The sequence below is a fragment of the Chiloscyllium plagiosum genome, chromosome 10 (genome assembly GCF_004010195.1).
Source record: "Chiloscyllium plagiosum isolate BGI_BamShark_2017 chromosome 10, ASM401019v2, whole genome shotgun sequence".
Lineage (NCBI taxonomy): Eukaryota > Metazoa > Chordata > Chondrichthyes > Orectolobiformes > Hemiscylliidae > Chiloscyllium > Chiloscyllium plagiosum.
Window position 1 is genome coordinate 42,461,669 of NC_057719.1, and position 22,692 is coordinate 42,484,360.

At 40.7% G+C, this 22,692-nt stretch overlaps 1 protein-coding gene across 6 annotated transcripts in view; it reads right to left on the reverse strand.

The window, feature by feature from the left end:
• Positions 1–22,692, reverse strand: part of akt1 (v-akt murine thymoma viral oncogene homolog 1) — a 129,351-nt gene that overhangs the window by 31,486 nt on the left and 75,173 nt on the right. For all 6 annotated transcript variants that reach the window (XR_006312763.1, XM_043697566.1, XM_043697564.1 and 3 more), the window contains 2 exons: positions 12,126–12,237; positions 3,777–3,921 (listed from right to left, as the gene is read on the reverse strand). Coding sequence is in view for 5 of the 6 variants with exons in the window: in XM_043697566.1 (XP_043553501.1) it covers positions 3,777–3,921; positions 12,126–12,237 (257 nt within the window). In the remaining variant the exon portion in view is untranslated. The remainder of the gene's footprint in view (positions 1–3,776; positions 3,922–12,125; positions 12,238–22,692) is intronic.

The following is a 22,692-nucleotide window of genomic DNA, read 5'->3' on the forward strand; positions in this document are numbered from 1 at the left end:
TCAAAAAACTCAATGAGGTTTGTGAGACATGACCTGCCCTTGACGAAACCATGTTGACGATCTGCAATCAATTTGTTGTTTACTAGATGATTATAAACCTTATCTCGTATAATCCTTTCCAAAACTTTTTCTACAAAAGAAGTAAGGCTCACTGGGTCATTTCTACTGCCTTCTTGAACAAGGGCACAACATTTGCAATCCTCCAGTCCTCTGGTACCAAACCTGTAGACAATGATGACTCAAATATCAAAGCCAAAGGGTCTGCTGTCTCTTCCCTAGCTTCCCAGAGAATCTTTGGATAAATCCCATCTGGCCCAGGGGACTTATCTACTTTCACTCCTTCTAGAATTGATAACACCTGTTTGTAACTAACCTCGATCCTTTCTCGTACCTCATTCTTCTTCTCTACAATATTCTCCTTCTCCTGAGTGAAAACCAATGAAAAATGTTCGTTTAGCACCTCTCCGATCTCCACAGGGTCCACATTCAACTTCCCACTTCTGTCTTTGATTGGCCCTATTCCTATCCTAATCATCCTTTTATTCCTCACATACCTATAGAAAGCTTTAGAGTTCTCCTTTATTCTATTTGCTAAAGACTGCTTGTGTCCTCTCTTTGCTCTTCTTAACTGTCTCTTTAACTCTCCTTCCTGGCTGATCTGTAACTCTCCATCGCCTCATCTGAACCATCTTGCCTCATCAACACATAAGCCTCCTTCTTCTTCATAACAAGAGATGCAAATTCTGTAGTAAACCATGGTTCCCTTACCTTATCACTTCGTCCCTGCCTGACAGGGACATACCTATCAAGGACACGCAATATCTGTTCCTTAAACCAGCTCCACATTTCCATTGTCTGCATCCCCTGCATTTTGCTGCCCCATTCTATGCCTAATTCTTGCCTAATCGCATTATAATTGCCCTTGCCCCATCGATAACCCATGACCTGTGGCATGTACCTATCCCTTTCCATTGCTAAACTAAACGTAATTGAATTATGGTCACTCTTTCCAAAGTGCTCACCTACAACTAAATCAAACACCTGGCCTGGTACATTACCAAGCACAGATCCAGTGTGGCCTCCCCTCTTGACCGCCCTTCGACATACTGTGTTAGGAAACCCTCCTGTACACATTGGACAAAAACTGATCCATCCGACGTACTAGAGTTAGAGCATTTACAATCAATGTTGGGGAAGTTAAAGTCCCCCATAATGACTATTCTGTTCCTTTCACTCCTACCCAAAATAATTTTGCTAATTCTCTCTTCCACCTCCCTGGAACTCTGCAGAGGCCTATAAAAAACTGCAAGCAGTGTGACCTCTCCTCTTTTGTTTCTAACCTCAGCCCACACTACCTCAGTAGACGAGTCCTCATCTAAAGTTCTCTCAGCCACACCTCCTCCTCTTTTACCGCCTTGTCTGTTCTTAATGAAAGATCTAAACCCTGGAACCTGAAACATCCATTCCTCACCCTGCTCTATCCATGTCTCCGAAATGGCCACAACATCGAAGTCCCAGGTACCTATCCAAACTGCAAGCTCACCTACCTTATTTCAGATACTTCTGGCATTGAAGTAGACACACTTCAAACCAGTTTGCTGTCTGCCAGCATGTACCTGTGACCCTGAAATCCTGTCCCTGTCCTTCCTACTCTCATTCTCCTGTGCACTGCAACAATACCTCAGATTCCCACCCCCCTGCTGAGCTAGTTTAAACCCACCTGAATTGCACCAGCAAATTTCCCACCCAGGATATTAGTATCCCTCCGGTTCAAGTGAAGACCATCCTGTTTGTACAGGTCCCACCTTCCCCAGAATGAGCCCCAATTATCCAAGAACCTGAAACCCTCCCTCCTGCACCATCCTTGCAGCCATGTGTTCAGCTGATATCTCTCCCTATTCCTTGCCTCGCTATCACATGACACAGGCAACAAACCAGATATAACAACTCTGTTTGTTCTAGCTCTCAGCTTCCACTCTAGCTCCCTACAATCCTGCCTTACATCCCTATCCATCTTTCTACCTATGTCGTTGGTACCTACATGGACAACGACTTGAGGCTGGTCACCCTCTCCCTTCACGACCCCAAAGATACGATTAGAGACATCACCGACCCTGGCACCTGGGAGGCAACATATCAACCGTGAGTCTCGTTCGTTCCCTACAAATCTTCTATCTGAACCTTTAACTATTGAGTCCCCAATGACTAACACTCTCCTCCTTTCCCTCCTTCCCTTCTGTGCAACAGGGACGAGCTCTGTGCCAGAGACCTGGGCCCCACTGCATATTTGTCCTATGATTTGAATCCTGTGTTGTACCTTGACTAGATTATCACCTCACTTTTAGGTATATTTTATGCAGCTCCTTGCATGTTCTTTTGCACTTCCCATTGGACCAAGGTTGATCCTCTGCTTTGATAATAACGTAGATTGAGAGATATATCAGGCCATGAAATTACAGCTTGAGTAAATATAATTTTACTCTTGCTCATGGCCCATAGCCCCTCAGTGATGCCCAGTTGTGATGCTTGTATTAAATCCATACGAGAGAAAGTGAGGGCTGCAGATGCTGGAGATCAGAGCTGAAAATGTGTTGCTGGAAAAGCGCAGCAGGTCAGGCAGCATCCAAGGAACAGAAGAATCGACGTTTCGGGCATAAGCCCTTCTTCAGGAAGAAGGGCTTATTCCTGAAGGGCTTATGCCCGAAACGTTGATTCTCCTGTTCCTTGGATGCTGCCTGACCTGCTGCGCTTTTCCAGCAACACATTTTCAGCTTAAATCCATACGAATTTTGTACAGTGGCAGTGCCACACAACATGGAGCGTGCAGAAAGGATCCCATCCCCAAAAGGACTTTTCAATCGTCATTTCTATCAATAATGTCATCAACAAATGCATCTGCAACAGATGAATTTGGTGAAAAAAAAAAGTTGAATGCAAGTAGGTTTATTCACCCACCTGCCACAGACCTAGTCAGATAAACACATCCACGAGGACTCAGCCAGCTCTGCCAGTGCTGGTGATACTGAAACTCACTCAGTGGATGGATGTTAAGTTGTGTTAGTGAGAAATGAGAAGAATGGTTTTGGAGGAAAGTATACAATCAGTTACAGAAGTTTTAGTGATTCTGCCTGTCAAGCATCAAAGAGATTGAAGAAAATCAATAAAAGAAGTTGCGCAATGGTGATGCAAGTGTGAAACCTGAGATTTAAAGCCTTAGCGCATCTACCCCACTGGTATTTTGAAGAAAAGGAAGGGAACACTCTTCCCATTATGGTAACTAACACTTCCCAAGGTCATCATTCCATCTGATATTGCTGCACGTGGGGCCTTGCTGCATGCAAATTGGCAACAACAGGAAGTGCACTTCCAAAATGTACACTGATCAGCTCTATTGCATACTGAAGCAGTCTAAGGGCGTGAAAGGTGCTGTATAAATCCAAAGCTATCTTAAAGTTACAAAATCTCAAACAAAATATTAACCTTTATTCCTCTCACCTCACACATTCACAAAAGAAGCAGAAGCTTACAAATTAACTCGTGAGAAACTAGATGGGTGTTTAATTTATTTAAGTGTATTTCTTGGTCTATTTTAATTCACTTGTTACAATTATGGTATTATATCTTAGTAATGCTTTCAGTAATTATCAGCAGTTAGCAACAACAGTAATTTCTAATCTATGGGGTACTATTCCGATATAATCAAAAATGTCATTCCGCTAAATAATGAAAGTTATAATATATTTGGTGTTTGCGTATATGCAATTAAGACATCCTACCACTTTGTCTTTTGGTCTAGTGCGAGAAATTTCTATGGCATCAGTCCATGAGTGATCAGTAGGGGACTGTAGGTGGTAGTCCATGATGTCATCCTCTTGCTTCAGACTATCTGCTACTGTTTGGATGGCTTTTGTCCATTCTTCCCTGTAAGAATATAACTAAAAACAATTAATCGATCATTCTAAATCTCACCTTGCATACCAGATAAATTACTTTTGAAACATTCCAAAACTAATGTTTCTGCAATACATTTAATAATTTTTTTGTAAAACATATTTTTAGAGATTTTTTATTAAACTGTTCAAAGCTTCATCTTATAATTACAGATAAAATGATCAGCAGATAAACAATGCAATTTTATCAGTCACTTGATTTTCCCCCAATTGCAACAGGTTTTCAAATTGAATTGAATTGAATTTATTGTCATGTGTACTGAGGCACCATGAAAAGCTTTGTCTTGTGAGCAATACAGGCAGATCACATAGTTTAGTAGTATAGTTGGTAAATAATAGGTAAACAGCGGCACAAACAAAACACAAGTACAGGCGAATGTTAAGAGTTTGAGAGTCCATTCAGTATTCTAACACCAGTAGGGTACAAACTGTTGCGAAACCAGCTGGTGCATCTATTCAGGCTTCTGTACCTTCTCCCCGATGGTAGAGGTTGTAGAAAAACATTGCCAGGGTGGGATGGATCTTTCAGAATGCTGGCCTCTCTTCGACAGTGGGCCTGGTAGATGGAATCTATAGATGGGAGGTTGGTCTTTGTGATTGTCCAGGTTGAGTTCACCACTCTCTGTAACCGTCTCCAATCTTGAATGGTACAGTTGCCATATCAGGTGGTCATACATCCAGACAGAATGCTCTCAATGGAGCACCTATAAAAGTTGGCTAGGGTATTCGTCGTCCTGCCAATTTTTCTCAGCTGCCTGAGGAAAAAAAAGAGATATTGTTGGGCCTTTGTAACCAGTGAATCCATAAGAAGAGAGCTTGCTGCGGATGACGACTCCCAGGAGCTTGACACTCTCCACTCGTTCCACCTCTGTGCTGTTAATGTGTGGGGAGGGGGGGCATGAGTAACATCCCGCCAAAAGTCAATAACGAGTTCCTTCGTTCTGCTGGCATAGGCTAGGTTGTTCTGAGTGCACCATTTTTCCAGGTCTTCCACCTCCCGTCTGTAGTCTGTTTTGTCGCCATCTGAGATTCGACCGACTATGGTGGTGTCATCAGTGAACTTGTAAATGGCATTAGTCTGGTATTTGGTGATGCAGTCATGGGTATACAGTGAGTACAATAGGGGAGCTGAGTATGCACCCCTGGGGGCTCCAGTGTTGAGTGTTAGTGAGGATGAAATATCGTTCCCCATCTTCACTGATTGTGGCCTGTCGGTCAGGATGCTGTGGATCCAGTTGTAGAGAGTGGGGCTTAGTACGAGATCACTAAGTCCAGTAATCAGTCTTGAGGGGATAATAAAGTTGAAGGCTGAACTGTAGTCAATGAGTAGGATTCTTACATAGCTGTTCTTGGTGTCAAGATGTTCTAGGGAGTGAAGGGCAAGTGAAATGGCATCTGATGTGGATCTGTTGGTCTGATAGGCAAATTGGAGTGAATCAAGAGTAGTGGGGAGGCTGGAGTTGATTCATGCCATGACCAGCCTTTCAAAGCAGCAACGTTAGGACCACTGGGCAGTAGTCATTGAGACATGCTGCATGAGCCTTCTTAGGCACAGAGATGACGTTGATCCTCTTGAAACAGGCAGGGACAGTGACCTGCTGCAGGGAGAGGTTGAAGATGTCCGAGAAGACCTCTGTCAGTTGATCTGCGCATGCTCTGAGTGCACGGCCTAGTACTCCGTCTGATCCCATCACTTTCCTTGGATTCACAAGAAGGAAAACTGATCTGGCCTCTGAAATGTGAAGTTACTTTGTATTGTTTTCAATTCACAAGTTATCTTAGTATTCCACAACCAGTTACTAATGGGTGGCAGGTAAAACTGCTTAAAAAACATGGATCCCTACTTTACCACGCCATTGACGATAGGTACTTTTTCTAAAAATTCACTCATGGATGTGTGCTGAGCTAGCATTTATTGCTTAATCTTAGGTGCTTCTTGAATCGCTGCAGTCCATTTGGTGAAAGTTGACGAATAATGCTTTTTGGAAGCAAGTTCAAGGATTATGACCCAGCGACAGTGAAGGAACAGCAATATATTTCCATGTCAGGATGGTGAGTGGCTTGGAGAGGAACTTGCAGGTGGCAAGGTTCGCATGTATCTGCTACCCTTATGTTTCTGGAAAGCGGTGATCACAGCTTTGGAAGGTCTTGGTTAATAGTTTATTCAACATAGTCATCAATGTGAGCTTGGATTTATAGATTTAACTGACTGCGGATGCTACGTATCCACTTCCTGTACTTCAGCACAAAACAAAAATATAGACTGACACTCCAGCAGAATGCCGAGAGAGCACTGGACTATCAGGGGTGCCAGAATTTGGATGAGACGTTCAACTGAGATGCTGTTTATCTACTGGGGTAGACATAAAAGATCCCATGGATTATGCTGAAGTAAAGCTGACAAGTTAACCAGAGTCCAGACCTTCATTAATCTCTGAATTAGAGACAGAGTCATACTGCATGGAAACAGACTTTTCAGTTCAACTCAACCATGCCAACCAGATATCCTAAATTAACCTAATCACATTTGCCAGCATTTGGCCTATATCTCTCTAAACCCTTCCTAATCATATACCCATCCAGACACCTTTTAAAAGTTGCAATTATACCCATCTCCACCATTTCCTCTGGCAGCTCATTCTATACATAGATGATCCACTGCATGAAACAGCTAACATCACAAAACAAATAACTTGGTTATTGTCATACTACTGCCTATGCAAGTTTGCTGCATGCAAAACTGTCTTAAATCCAAAGAGAAACAAAACAGCAATCCCCTGATCGACTCTGGCAAGAAAATGAACATGTTTCTTATTTTTAAAGACAACTAATGCTGGAGATCAATTGGGTCAGACAGTATCCACGGGGAGAGAACAAGCTAACATTGAGTCTAGATGACACTTCACCAGAACTGACATAAAGTGTGGAGGGGACAGCATTCATGCTATGATTTGGAGAGTGGGGGTTGTGTTGAAGGGTGTTGACACTGGGTGCACAGATGCCAGTGAAGAAAAGATGTTGACAGTTCAGCTTAAGTGAATCACAGTTCTTGTGAATCACAGCGCAAACTGGAGGAACAGCATCTCATTTTCAGACTAGGCACTTTGCAACCTTCTGCACTTAATATTCTGTTCAACACCTTCAAACTGGGAACATTTCCTCCCTTTCTTTTAGCTTGTTATCATGTCCTCCCCTCCCCGCATCCCACTTACTATCCTTTCAAGTCTGGCAGGAGATACGCTATTGTTCTGCCATTCTCACAGGCTTGAGCTGAAATATCAATATATTTTCATCACCAGCACCCTACACCCACTGTCCCCAGTACCATCCCAAACCAGATTATAGCATAAATACTGTCCCCTCCACACTTCAACTCTGATGAAGAGTCATCTAAACTCGAAACTTTAGTTTGCTCTCTTTAGAGTTTTAGATCTAAGGAAAATGCACCTGCATTTGGTCTTCAGTCACGCTATAATGAGAAGCTATCTGACTTGCTGTGATCTCCAGCATTTGTTGCCTTCAGTACAGATTCCAGCATCTGCAGTGATTTGTTACTATATTTACAGACCGATTAGCCTATCCTTGGTCGTGGGCAAGATCCTGGAGTCCATTGTGAAGGATGAGATTTCTGAATACTTGGAAGTGTACGGTAAAATAGGGCAAAGAAAGTATGGTTTCATCAAGGGGAGGTCATGCCTGACAAGTCTGCTAGAATTCTTTGAGGAAGTAACAAGCATGTTAGACCAAGGAGAGCCAATGGATGTTTTCTACCTGGACTTCAAGAAGGCCTTTGACAAGGTGTAGCACAGGAGGCTCTTAAGCAAGATAAGGGCCCGTGGTGTTAGAGGCAAGGTGCTAGCATGGATAGAAGCTTGGCCAACTGGCAGAAAACAGAGAGTGGGGATAAAAGGGTCCTTCTCAGGATGGCAGCCAGTGACAAGTGGTGTTCTGCAAGGTTCCGTGTTGGGATCACAACTTTTCATTTTATAACAAAAATGATCTAGATGAAGGAACGGAGGGCATTCTGGCTACGTTTGCAGATGATACAAAGATAGGTAGAGGGACAGGTAGCATTGAGGAGGCGGGGAGGCTGCAGAAAGATTTGGACAGGTTAGGAGAGTGGGCAAAGAAGTGGCAGATGGAGCACAACGTGGGAAAGTGTGAGGCCATGCACTTTGGTGGGAAGAATAAAGGCATGGACTATTTTCTAAATGAGAAGAAAATTCAGAAGTCTGACGTGCAAAGAGACTTGGGAGTTATAGCTTTAAAGGATTGTCTCAAAGTAAACTTGCAGGCTAAGTTAGTAGTTAGGAAGGCAAATGCAATGATGGCATTTATTTTGAGATAACTTGAATATAAAAGCAGGGATGTACTTCTGAGGCTCTATAAGGTCAGACCACATTCAGAGTATTGTGTGCAGTTTTGGGCCCCATATCTCAGGAAGGATGTACTGGCCCTTGAGCGGGTTCAGAGAAGGTTCACCAGAATGGTCCCAGGAATGAAAAGCTTAACATATGAGGAACGTTGGAGGACTCTGGGTCGATACTCGATGGAGTTTCGAAGGATGAGGGGGGAATCTAATTGAAACATATAGAATACTGAATGGTCTGGACAGAGTAGATGTTGGGAAGATGTTTCCATTAGTAGGAGAGACTAGGACCCAAGGGCACAGCCTTTAGAGTAAAGGGAAGACCTTTTATAAGGGAGATAAGGAAAAACCTCTTCAGCCGGAGAGTGGTGAATCTGCGGAATTCATTGCCACAGAAAGCAGTGGAGGTCAGGTTATTGAGTATATTTAAGACGGAGATAGATGGGTTCTTGAGTATCAAGGGAATCAAGGGTTACGTGGAGAAAGTGGGAGAATGGAGTTGTAAAATTTATCAGCCATGATTGAATGGTGGAGTAGACTTGATGAACTGAATGGCCTAATTTCTGCTCCTATGTCTTATGGTGTTACTTTTCGTATTTTCCTTATTTTCCTCACTTTTCCCTTACTTGTACTTCAGTTCACTTTATCTTTGTCAGTTGCCACTATTCTCCTTTATTATCCTTTCTTTTGTTCCTCAAATTTTATCATTTCTAAAACAATAACAATGTATTGCTTTTCTTGCTTTTCCAAAATACTCTCATTTTCAATGTGAAATATTTTCCAAATGGGGTAAAATGGCTAAGCAAGATCAGGGAAGGCACCCAGTATTCTTTCCTGTGATAGAAACTATTACAGTGAATGCTGGGCTCAGCTACTCTCCCTTTATCTAACTTTGTGGCTGACTGCCCGTATTTCAAAGAGTTCTCCCTGTAGGGGATCTCGCTACAAATGTCACTAACAGCAACAGTTACTGGGGGAACAAACAAAAACACAATCACCCGCTTGCAACACATAAAGGATTAAAATATCAGTCTTTAGAATCACATTGTATGTCGCTTGATTTTTCACTTTTCCTCTTTTTAAGTGCCTACATCACATTGTTAACAGAACATAGAGCATATAACTCAAGAACTGTAACTGATCATTTCAACAGTACAGCAGAGGACAAATGCATAAAGTTAAATGGTAGAAGTCAATGGTTAGAAAATTTGAATAGGCATTGAGTCATGAAAATTATAACACAAATGTCCATTTAGCCCATCATACTCATTCAAGTACTGGCATTTCAAGTGAAATTTCTTGCTCTTTTCCATATTCTTTTATATATTATTTTTACCATAAACCTGGTTAATTAGTCTTATCCAAGTTAGACTCTACCTTAATAAACAAATAGCAACATATTCCACTTTTCTAATAAATTTGTGAAAAATATTCTTGAAACTGTCCTATTTATTTCCCTGGTAATAGTTTTCACATTACAAATTTTTGGTTTGTCATTTCAAAAACTTAGAACATGACTGCTAAATCTCCTCAAGCCTTTTTGGTCTGGTTTAATATTTCAAATCCTTCTTTATAATCTCATCGTTATGTAAATGAAGACTAAATGCATGTTCCTTAGATATAAAACCCTCATCAAGAAAGAAAAGGCACCAAAAATTAAACAAGATGGAATTCTCCCATTATCAACAGCGACAATACTATAGCTTTAAAGGATGTATTTTGTCCTTTTTTTTGAAAATGAAAAGACATTGAGACAGAAGCACCGAACAGTCAAATCCAAGCAAATAAGGTAAATAGCTTATAAGGCCTTTGATCATTTTTTTTAAAAGGTGAAACATAAGAAGCAGCATGAATGGGTGGAGTCAGGTTCCCACAGAACCAGGGTTTTAGTTTAGCTTTCAGCAGTTGTTGGGGTTTTGAAGTTGGCTATGGAAGCTGCCTCTCTCTCTCCCTCTCCCTCTCTCTCTGTTACAGCTAAAAGTTTGGGTTTTTTCTGATGTCAGATCACATGTGAGACAATCTACTTTACCGAGTTTGCCTTTACCAAGGGTGTGTTTATGGGATGTTACTATATTGGAATAATTGCTGTTTAGCAGTTAGATAACATATTATTCTGTTAAGATTTCCAATGGAGTTAAGATATTTCAATTCTTCTTTCTTCTGTTGTATTCTTATCCTACAGTTAAAATAAAATGTGTTTTGCTTAAAGCCGAGTAGCATAACCAATTGAATTAAAAGTTAAGGTATAGGCTATCTACTTGATATATTTAAAAGGAGGTTTGGTCTGGTCCACAACACAACCAAACCATTTAGCAAGTGAGATTCATGTAGTCCGGATTGCGATGGCTGACAATGACATTTTTCACCCAATCTTCAGTTTTTCACATTATTAATTATGGATTTGGATCGTATGCATCTTTCTAATGGAATCACATGACTGGAGAGATAGAAATACTGGTCACTGCTGGGGCCTCCCAGTGTTAATGTTACTGTCACCCCCAACTGTACACCACCTAAGATGCTGTAAGCAAGGAACTGCACTTCAGACTATGATGCTTGAATGTCTACATTCAGGACACGGCCCAGAGAGGTAAGATCCTCAGCACATTGACTGGGACCTTGGTGGTAATTGACAGAGAGGAGGGCAGTGCTGCATCATGCTAATTTGCAAAAGGAGGCCATGACACCAGAAACACAGTCAGCCTGGACTGAGACAGCAATCCATGTTAACACAGTGGCCCAACCAAAATACAACACACAGCCGTGCAGCAAGAAGGCTAATGATCTTTTAATCTCCACAAGAGTAAATGCCACCAATTTCTCCTTGCTACCTTACACTCACTTTAATTCTGTCATTACACACCCATTTTCCCAAGGCTTGTGAACTATACATCTATTAAGTGCAGTGTGTCCATTCAAAGGCGCTCATCCATCCAAGCTATTAATTCTTCTTGCTGTCTGCAATTCCCAATCACTCTCAATCAAAGCTGAGAGCCACAAGATGTTTCCTGTGAAGGTGCACAGGTATGCTTGTTCTTGCATGCTACACAACCTGGGAAAAGAATGCAAGTCATTGGCATCCCTGACCTCCAATATAAAATCCTGAGATTGAGGTAATATGAGAGTTGGATGGAGATCAGACCTGATGACATGGCAAGAGTGATGGTGTGCCAATGCTAGTTTGTGTGGGTGAAGGTTGGAGAAGGTCCATAGAGTATGCAGAGACATAGAGAAGAAGATAGAGTTAGATGAGATCCAGGGAAGTAAGCGATGAGTGGATGCCACCAAGTAACTGTTCTTTCATGTTGGGATTTTGCACCATCTAGTTCCTCAGGGAAGGAGAATTGGAAGTAGAATATAAATGAGGAGAGTTGAGCTAATAAGGAGATGCAAATACTTTGTAATAAAAGTAGTCGCCACTTAATAGTGAGATTCTGATCTTGCCAAATGAACCTTATAGGGAAAATAGGGACACTTCTTCTTCAAGTCAAGATTCCATGTTTTCCATTCTTGCTGCATTTTCCCCAACTTTCTTGCCATTGCCCACATCAATCAAGGGCATGGAAAATTGGATTCATGTTCTTGAAAGGCACCGATAATACACTAAGTCTACAACAGACTTTTGTCTTCTTTAAAAAATTCTTGAAAATTATTTGACTACTGAAATAAGTAAGGAATATTTTAGACATGTATTACGAATGAATTTGCTGGTGATTAAAATTCTGTGCTGTAAAGAAACAATGTGCAGTTTTAACTGAGCTGATCAGCATTGTTACTGATAAACACACATCCTTTATAAAACATACCGTTCCTCTGGGCTATCAACATGAAATGTTCTTTCTATTACTGCAGTCCACTGGAGACACCGGATGATAAATGTGTTTGATTTTGGTCGCTCTGTCTTCATCAGTTGACATTCTAACGGAAAGATAAAATTAGCTTACACTTCCAAATATCAGACTTTCACTTGATCTCTACTTCCAGGCATAATTATAAATACAACTCTGATAACACAACACTCACTTCCCATCTCCAACTTCATATTTCATCTTTTGGAAAGGCAGGATGTTCAATGAAAAAGCCCACTTAGCTAAGGGATTTGTGGGGTAGGCAAAATGGAGAAATAGGCCTGAAGAAGGGCTTATGCCCGAAACGTCGATTCTCCTGTTCCCTGGATGGTGCCTGACCTGCTGCGCTTTTCCAGCAACACATTTTCAGCCCAAAATGGAGAAATATAACATTGATCACTGGGTGAGTCAATCAAAGATGGTGCACCTTTCACCAATCAACTTAACAGAAGTATTGGTTGACACAGCAGTTATGGCATGTGGAACACAAAGTAGTCTTTGACATGGAAGGGAATGTAAAAATGAAAAAAAGAGTTTAAGAATAGGCGTCTAATAATCTGACAGTAGAACATATTTTCAGTTCCAGTAATCTTACTAGATTTACAATTTTAATACAGACATAAAATACACGGAGATGATATGGGATGAAAAATAACAGTGTGGGCGGCATGGTGGCACAGTGTTTAGCACTGCTGCCTCACAGCGCCAGAGACCTGGGTTTAATTCCCACCTCAAGCGACTGACTGTGTGGAGTTTTCACATTCTCCCCGTGTCTGCGTGGGTTTCCTCTGGGTCCTCTGGTTTCCTCCCACAGTCCAAAAATGTGCAGGTTAGGTGAATTGGCCATGCTAAATTGCCAGTAGTGTTAGGTGCAGGGGAAAATGTAGGGGAATGGGTCTGAGTGGTGCTCTTCAGCGGGTCGGTGTGGACTTGTTGGGCCGAAGGGCCTGTTTCCACACTAAGTAATCTAAGTAATCTAATAACTGGAATAGACGTTGGAGGTAATACAAAATATCAGAATGGGAGGCATTTAACTATGTGATGGATAGGGCTCAGCCTAAAACTCTAACTAAGAGCAAAGGACTTCCAAAAGCTCAAACCAAAACCTAAAAGTTAAAGAGTGCAATACAATTTATTTGGGTGGTATAACAGAAGGAAAGCAGAAGTGGAAAAGCACAAATATAGAATAGAAACATAAATAGAGAAAATAGGCTATTCATCCCATCCAGCCCACTTTTTCATTCAACAGGATTATGGCTGATCTCTTGCTTCAATGTCACATTCTCATTCTCTTCCCATATACCTTGACATCTTTGGTCTCGAGAAACCTTTTTTGTCTTGAACATATTCAGTGATTTGGCCTTCACATCCTTCTCTGCTAGAGAATTCTACAGGTGCACCGCCCTCTCACAATTAAGAAATTTGAATCCTAAATGGCATACCATACATCTTAAGACCATGATCTCTAGTTCTGAACTACCCTGCTAGAGGAAGTTTCATCTCTGCATCCAGTACATCCAGCTTTGTCAGAATTTTCCACACTTTAATGAGATTGCCTCTCATTCTTATAAAGTTCAGTGAATACACATCTTGTCGACCCAGTCTCTCTTCATGACAAATCTGCCATTCCCTATCACAGTATGGTGAAACTATACTGCGGTCCTTCTATGACTTTCTTTGGTAGGAGAACAAACTGCACAGCCTGCTAGAAGGTCCCTTTGGACTTTAACATTTCCCAAAACTATTACCATTTATTTATAAACAAAAACAGAAATTGCTAGAAAAACTCAGTAGGTCTGGTGCATCTGTGGAGAGAAATCAGAGTTGATGTTTCAGGCCCAGTGACCCTTCTTCAGAATTTCAGTTCTGAAAGCAAGGATAGCAGCAGGTACTGGAGCACAACTCTTCAGTACTATTGCTGGAATGTTGTCAGGGCCCATAGCCTTTACAGTATCCAGTGCCTCCATCCATTTCTAGAATGAATCAAGTTGGCTGAAGACTGTCATCTGTGATCCTGCTCACCACTGAAGGCGGCCAAGATGCATCATCTACAGTACTTGGCATTTCAGGCTAAAGATTGCTGTGAATGCTTTTGCCCTGATGATTTGGATTCTTCCATCATAAATGATGGGGATATTTCTGGAGCCTCCTCCTCCAGTGAGTTGTTTAACTGTCCACCACCATTCACAACTGGTTGTAGGGAGGTGATGGCCTCGTCGTGTTATTGTTGGACTGTTAACCCGGGCAATGCTCTGGGGACCTGGATTCGAATCCCAACATAGCAGATGGTAGAATCTGAATTCGATAAAAGAAAATCTGGAACTAAAGTCTAATGATGACCAGGAATCCATTGTTAATTGTTGGAGAAACACATCTGGCTCACTAATGTTCTTTCGGGAAGGAAGCTGCCATCCTGTCCTACATTTGACTCCAGACCCACAGAAATGTGATTGACTCTTAACTGCTCTCTGGGAAATTAGAGATGGGCAATAAATGCTGGCCTAGCCAGCAGCGCCCTCATCCCATCAGCAAATGTTTTAAAAATGCGGCAGGACTGCAGGGCTTAGATCTGATTCATTGATTGTGGGTGGCTCTGCCTATCACTTGTCACCCATGCTGCTTGGCATGCAAGTAGTCCTGTTTGGTAATTTCACCAGGTTGGCACCTCATCTTTATCCATGTCTGGTGTAGGTCCTGGCATGCCCTGCTGCACTCTCCATTGAACCATGTTTGATCCCCTGGCTTGATGGTAATGGTTAAGTGGGGAATATGCCAAGCCATAAGGTTGCAGATTGTGTTGGAGTACAGTCCTGCTGCTGTTGATGGCCCACAGGGCCTCATGGTTGCCCAGTCTTGAATTACTAGATCTGTTCAAAGTCTGTCCCATTTAGCACAGTGATAGTGCCAGACAACACGATGGAGATAGTTCTCAACATGAAGGCAGGACTTTGTCTCCACAAGTTTTATACGGTGGTCCTTCTTCTCAATACTGTCATGGACTGATGCATCTGCAGCCGGTAAAGTGGGTACAATGAGGTCAAGTATGTTTTTTCCCTCTTGTTGGTTCCCTCATGACCTTCCACAGACCCAAACAAGCAGATATGTTCTTTAGGACCCACCAGCAGTAGTACTGCCACTCTTGGTGGTGGACATTGAAATCCCCCACCCAGAAGGCATTTCGCCCTCTTGCCATCTTGAGTGCTTCTTCAAAGTGTTGTTCAACATGGAGGAACACTGATTCACCTGCCAATGAAGGATTGTATGTCATAATCAGCAACATTAGCCTGAAGCCATGAGACTTCATGGGGTCTGGAGTCAAGGTTGGGGCAAATCCTTTCCGACAGTGTGTCACTGCACCACCACCACCTCTGCTGACTTTGTTCAGACACCAGTTTTGTTTCTTAAATTAAAACAAAACTTAACAATTTGGTAAATACAATAACTTTAGCAGAGAAAAAAACAAACAAGTAATTAATTTCAATGTTTTAAACCCAAAACATTTGTTCTCAGCCCCCATTCATACAAAAAATGGAAAAACAAACAAATAGTTATGGGATAAGTAAAACAAAACTGGCCAGATTATTTAAATGCTTTTCATGATGCATTGTTTCATAGGCACAAATATGAACTCCTTGGTTGCTCTTCTGGAGATGTTGATCAGCATCACTTTTTCAGTTCAGTCAGATACATATAGTAATACCTCTAACTTAGCTTTCTACTCTCCTGACCTCCAAAAGCTGGTAAGAAAGTTAGGTAAGCATGTTTTAAAATCTTCAGGCTGTGTCACCATCACCAGAACACTTCTCCACAGAATACATAGTCCCAAAAAAAAAATCCACTCTGGTACTGCCCTGATAAACTGACTGCCTTTTCCTCGGGCCTCAATTACCATTGCCATCTGCTTGAATATATGATCAATTCCCAGGTACTGACCTTGTTAATAGCCAACTTCTGCTGTCTGTTTAAATACAGTGCTCTTCCGGATGTCCCTGTGTCTGTATGAACTCTTTTAATCAAGAAACAGTCTGCAGTTAAATTCTAGGCCTGGCCCCATAAACAAAAGCTTAGTTGGTTTGTTCTTTTCCTTTTACCACAAGCTGTTTTCTCAAAGTCCAAAGACCATCTTCAGCTCATAATTCCCAATTCATAGCTCCAAACTAAAAATTGATGGAAGAATAAAAGTAATGAAAAGTCAGTGAGGATTCTCACATCAGTTTTCAGTCTCACTAACCTCTCCTGTATTATCTTTTTATGACGAAATCAGATTTCTTTCAATTGCCCCTTCCAAACAGACCTTTGCTTTTCTAGCTTTCCACGGAAGATATTTGTGTCTCCTTCTGTACAGAACTAAAGTTGTTCATTGATTGTTCTCTAATTTCCATTTTCTCCAGTCAGACAGTAAGCAGCTGACATTGATTTCCCTAACCTTTTCCTTTTTATATACTCATAGAAGATCTTGCTGTCTACTTTATGTTCCTTGCAAATTCACACTCATGCTCTATTTTGTCCACTCATAATCAACCAAATCTCTTAGTCATCATTTACTGAAGTCTTAACTGTTTTCAATCCTCAAGTTTGCTATTTTGTAGAATAGAATTTTTAATAGAGTCCCAACAGAGTGGAAACAGGCCCTTTGGCCCAACAAGTCCACACCGACCCTCCGAAGAGTAACCCACCCAAACCCATTCCGCTACCCTATTACTCTACATTTACTCCTGACTAATACACCTAACCCAAGTTAAAAATCACACAACAGCAGGTTATAGTCCAACAGGTTTAATTGGAAGCACACTAGCTTTCGGAGCGCCGCTCCTTCATGCCTGATGAACAACCACCTGATGAAGGAGCGTCGCTCCGAAAGCTAGTGTGCTTCCAATTAAACCTGTTGGACTATAACCTGCTGTTGTGTGATTTTTAACTTTGTACACCCCAGTCCAACACCGGCATCTCCGAATCATGACACCTAACCTACACATTCCCGGGCAATTTAGCATGGGCAATTCACCTAACCTGCACATCTTTGGATTGTGGGAGGAAACTGGAGCACCCAGAGGAAACTTACACAGACACAGGGAGAATGTGCAAATTCCACACAGACAGTTGCCAGAGGCTGGAATCAAACCCAGGTCCCTGGTACTGTGAGGCATCTGTGCTAACCACTGAGTCACTGTGCTGCCCCACACAGTGTCTAGCAACTTCATAGACTCTTCGCTGGATCTAATACTATTTTGTTAGCCACAACTGTGTTACTTTCCCTGTTGTAATGCATGCATCCGTTCCTTAAACATTTTTCATTGCTATCACCCATTATGCATTTTAGTAAACAGGAGTTTAGAGTGTCTCGAAGACATTGGCAAATTTATTGCTGAGATTAAAGAATACACGCAAGTGATAATTAAAGAAAAGGTGAAGCTATTGAAGGATGTCAGCAGCAATCTTCAATGGAATTGAGATTCTCAATCATTTTGCTTTTATATTTAAAAGTCGAAGATGAAAGGAGGGGTCCTTGAAAGGAATGAGGAATAACTGACACACTTATTTCAAAACATTATGGCAAATGATAAATAGACAGCAAACCCAGATAGTCCAAGCTCCATGCAGCATATTAGCAATTAAAATCAGACATTCTAATCATATTTTTCATTTATTTTTATGTAGGAAAATATACATACTAAAGCACGAGAAGGTGACAAAGGTTACTTGACAAAGTTTAAATAAGAAAACCATCTGTCCTAACTACAAACTGTTAATTGCACATCAGAGGAAGAAAACTAGCGGAAACCATTAGGGCTAACATTACTATACATTTGAAAAAGTATTATCTAATCAAGGACAGTCAACACAGATTTGTAAATGGTATGTCATGCTTGATTATTTCCATTGAATTCTTTGAAAAATGAGAGCAAAAAACAAAGAATGCACTGAATTTGAATTTTCAAAAACTGTTTGATAAAGTGCCACATATGGGACACGATGCATAAATTAAAGTTAATGATATTCAAGGATAAAGGGATGGCTGAAGGATAAAACAACTAAACAATGACTAAATTAATGCTCTCAGACTGCCAAAATGTGCTAGAGGCGTGCCTCACGGATGTGTTGGAACCTTTCTCGTTCTCTAGATACGCAAATGACTTGCACAACAGCACAAATGATGTCAAATTTTGCTGATCTTAAAATTCGGGGAGACTGCAAGAGGATTTCGGCAGAATAGATAAATAGACAGATGTACGCTTGTCACAACTCAATATACATAGGCAGAAGCAATACATTTGCAGGGGTGAGGTAGGTGTGAGAGGCAGAATGTGAGTCTGTTTAAAATCATAAAAGTCACCAAACGGGGCAATCAGGGGTACAACCTTATTTTAATTAGGCAAAAAAATCGACACAAAGGGTAATTAAAGACACAACATTGGGGCTTGCAATGTAAAACAAGAGGCAGTATAAACTTTCAGAAATATTTCTTGGGTGTTTCTCATGGATTATTAAGGACTCAGGGCAGGTTCTTTAAGTCCTTAAATCCATACAACACAGAAAGCGATGATTCAGTCCCTCATACATGCCAGCTCTCTGCATCTGCAAATCACTTAGTTCCACAGGAAACCTGCCTTTCCTCCATAAACCTAAAAATCTCTTCAGACAATGTCCAATTCCTTTTTGAAAGCTTTAATTGACTCTGCTTCTATTCAACTCTCAAGCAGTGCAATCAAGATTCTTAAACCTCAAGGCATAAAAAAGATTTCCTCACGTTACTTTAAACTTGTCTCTTCTGGTACTCAATCCTTCCACCAAAGGCAACATTCTTTTACTCCAACCTACTCTGTCTAGATGGTTCATGATTTTGAGTACCTCTACCAAATCTCCTCTCAACATTTCTCCAAAAAGAGAACTGATCTATTTAACCGAAGTTCACTATCACCTAGACCATTCTCTTGAATTCTAATCAGAATATAATGTGCCATTCTTGATGTGAAGGCATTAGAGAGGCTGCAGGTGAAGCCAAACTAATACTTACACAGATTTTACACTTTTGCACTCTATGCAACTATATATAAATCCTAGGATCCCTAAAGCTTTATTAGCTGCTTTCTCAACTTGGCTTGTCATCCTCAATGACTTGCACACAAATCCCACCCTCCTTCCCTCCAACCCCAACACCTCCCCCACCATCACCGACCTCCCCCTCCACCCCCCCAACTGCCCCACACACACACACACACAGAAACACACACACACACGCGCGCGCGCACACATTCTTTCGACCAAAATGAATGATTTCACTCACCTTTGCACTAAGTTTCATCTGCCACCTGCACACTTATTCCACTAGCCTGTCCATATCCAGTTGAAGGTTATCACAATCCTCCCTTAGTAATACTTGCAAGTGTTGTGTCATCTGCAAAGTCTCAGATTTCTGAATCCCTGGTGCATTCACTCTTTCAGTCAAATGGCAGCCACATTAATGGCTGCTGTGATATTTTTGATGGACAAACACCTCGCAATGTCCATCTCCATTCTCCACTCACAAATTAGCTGCTCAATCTGCCCTTTAGCCAATTAGCAGTCTGCACCTGCAAACATCATAGTTGCAACCTATCTCTCCCTCCTCCAATATTTGTTTCCCAATCTGAACAGGGAAAATTTTGACCTTCAAATGGGGTTTCTGAAATTTAGCAGTATTGCTATAGCCAATGCATAAAAACTTTTTGCTAACATTTCAAATATTTTTAAAAAGTTATTTTCAAGAGCCTGACTGAAAAAGCGGTTGAGAATACAGTGAAAAAAATACTTTGAATAACATGTCTCTTATTTATCAGTAAATAGGTACTTAGAAGAAAACTTGAATATTTAGGTTGTTCTTTTTTGAGCAGAGGATTATCAAAATAGAAAATGCTTTTCCGTAAATGGCTATTTCAGACAACCCAATTATAGCATTTAACAGTGAATCAAATTAACATGAAAAATAAACTGAATAAATATGGAGAAAGAGTGTAATATGAATGGAAATTGGCACTGGTATGGAACTGAACCCAAATTACAAAGGCAATATTGGTCCTCATCAATGTTAACATTATTACCCCCAGAGGTCAACAATTGCTTAAAAATACTAATACACAACACTGACAAAATTATCTACAGAATAGCTATTCAATAATTCCGAGGACAGAATCAGTGGCAAGAAAGCCACATTCATGTAGATTACCAAGTTGCTTGTGTCATTGATCTCTGATCACAGGATGAATTCTTGCCTATACAACATGTACAGTTATCCAACATATTGGAATAACTTCAGCTCTAATGTGACCAATGGTAATTTTAACATGTGTTGGTCAGAATAGATAAAACAATGACAATAAATGCTTGGCCATGACAAATAATGGAGAATGGCAATAAGAACAGTTAACATGCATTTATATAGCACCTATAATAATTTAAAACATCTTAAAGAGTCACAAAGGAATAAACTCTGACAGTAATCAACAATCAAGTACAAGAGAAACCTCTCAATGGGAATGGGTTTCTTCAGCACTGGTTTATCACCCCAAATGACTGCTAATTCATGACAGAGTTCACCATCATATCTGTTACTTAAATCATCTTCATTATTCCACACAGCCAACAGGTTTTTACAGCTTATTTTACCATAAAAAAGGTTCATACAATAAGTTACACTTGCCAATTTAAAAAAAAATTCTACCACAAACAGGAAATGTTCTGGATGTGAAGAAAAGCTCCAGGGACCAGGCCACATAAATTTAATCAGTGACATGATGTTAATATTCTGCACTCAAAATTACGTGAAGCATTAACATGGAATATGAAAAAATATCGTCAAAAATTCTTAAGTGTGACAAAACCTAAAACTATGTTCTAATGAACAGAATAAATACTCTTAATTTGATTGTTCACAACTAAAGATCATCACAGAAGGCAAAGGTTCCATGCAACTTCTCATCACCACTAACCATCATTTCAGGTGTGCTCATCACTGCCTCTTCCACTCTCATGTCTAACAATAAGTACCATGAGCTCAAGGGCATTTTCTGCATGAAGATTGATTCTGCAAATCAGATGGCTCTTATTCCTCCTTCCATTTCCTTAGCTCTTTAAGCATAACTTCTTCTAAGTTTCCCCCTTGTACTTACCCTGAATATTTCAGCCCATATCTTTCTCTACTTTCTCTATTTTCTCTCTTCAGGCCCTATTTGACTTCACCTTATCTGATCATAACACAATTTAGGTGTATGGGCCATGCTAAATTGCTCAGTGTCCAGGGATGTGCAGGCTAGGTGGATTAGCCATGGGAAATGCAGGGTTACAGAGATAGGGTAGCAGTGTGGATCTGGTCAATGTGAGGTTGATGGGCTGAATGGCCTGCTTCCACACAGTCGGGATTCTATGATTTCCCTTTCTCAATTGCCATTATTGGCTATTCTCTCCTTTTGTCTAAAAATCTGCCATTACCCCTTCTACTCAAAATGCCTTTCTGGACTGTTGAGAGTGTCTCATCCATCACAAACTGGATACCATTGTAAATTCTACTGCAAAGGTCACATCAATTCCAAATAACCCATCTAAAAAAGTCAAATAGGAGTTCAGAATATAGTGAAAGCTGTGCTATTTGAATGACTGTACATTAGATCTGAATCAAGCTCTTTAATGTACTTCAGCCATACAGACCTCCTTATGTCCTATCCCTCTACAAATTATGATCTATTGAGTAATCCAATTTTAATCACTTCACCATTGTCAACCTTGCCATCAGATGCTTAGGTCCTAATTTCTAAACAATAAACTTTTATTCACTTGTAGGACATGGGCATTTGATGATCTGTAGCTTTAAGTGGTTATTTTGACCTGTTTTTAAATTTAAGAGGTTTTAAGGCAGAAATGACATGCACTAGAGTAAACAGTTTGTGAGGCCTTGGTTTTTTTTTAAAGTTGGAACAATAGAAGCAGCCTGAATGGGTGGGGTCAAACTCCCACAGAACCAGGATCTTTAGCTTATCTTCCAGCAGTTGCTGTTGGGGCCTTGAAGAAATGAAAGCTATTTCATCCCCTCTCCTGGGTTCAGCCAAAAGCTGGGGTTCTCTGCCTACTTCGGGAGTTGCCTGTGAGGCAATCTGTGTTCTGAATTTGCCTTTTGCCAAGGGGTGTGTTTATGAGATTTTACTATATTGAAACAGTTAATTAGTAATAGTTACCATATCTATTATTCTGCCAACTTTTTCAGTTGAGTTAAGTTATTCCAATTCCTTCTTTCTTTTGTTGTATTTTATCTATAGGGGATGAATAAAGTGTGCTTTGCATTAAATCTGGTAGTTTTACCAATCGAATTGCATCTGGAATGGAACACCTTACATTAACCTCAAAAATAAGAAAAATAGTTATGGTCTAGACTATCTTCTGAATATTTTGAGACAGTTTGGCCTGGTTCAAAATATGTGTCACTGGCTAGGCCAGCATTTATTGCCCATTCCTAGTTGCCTTTGAGAAGTAGTGGTGAACTGCTTTCTTGAACCAC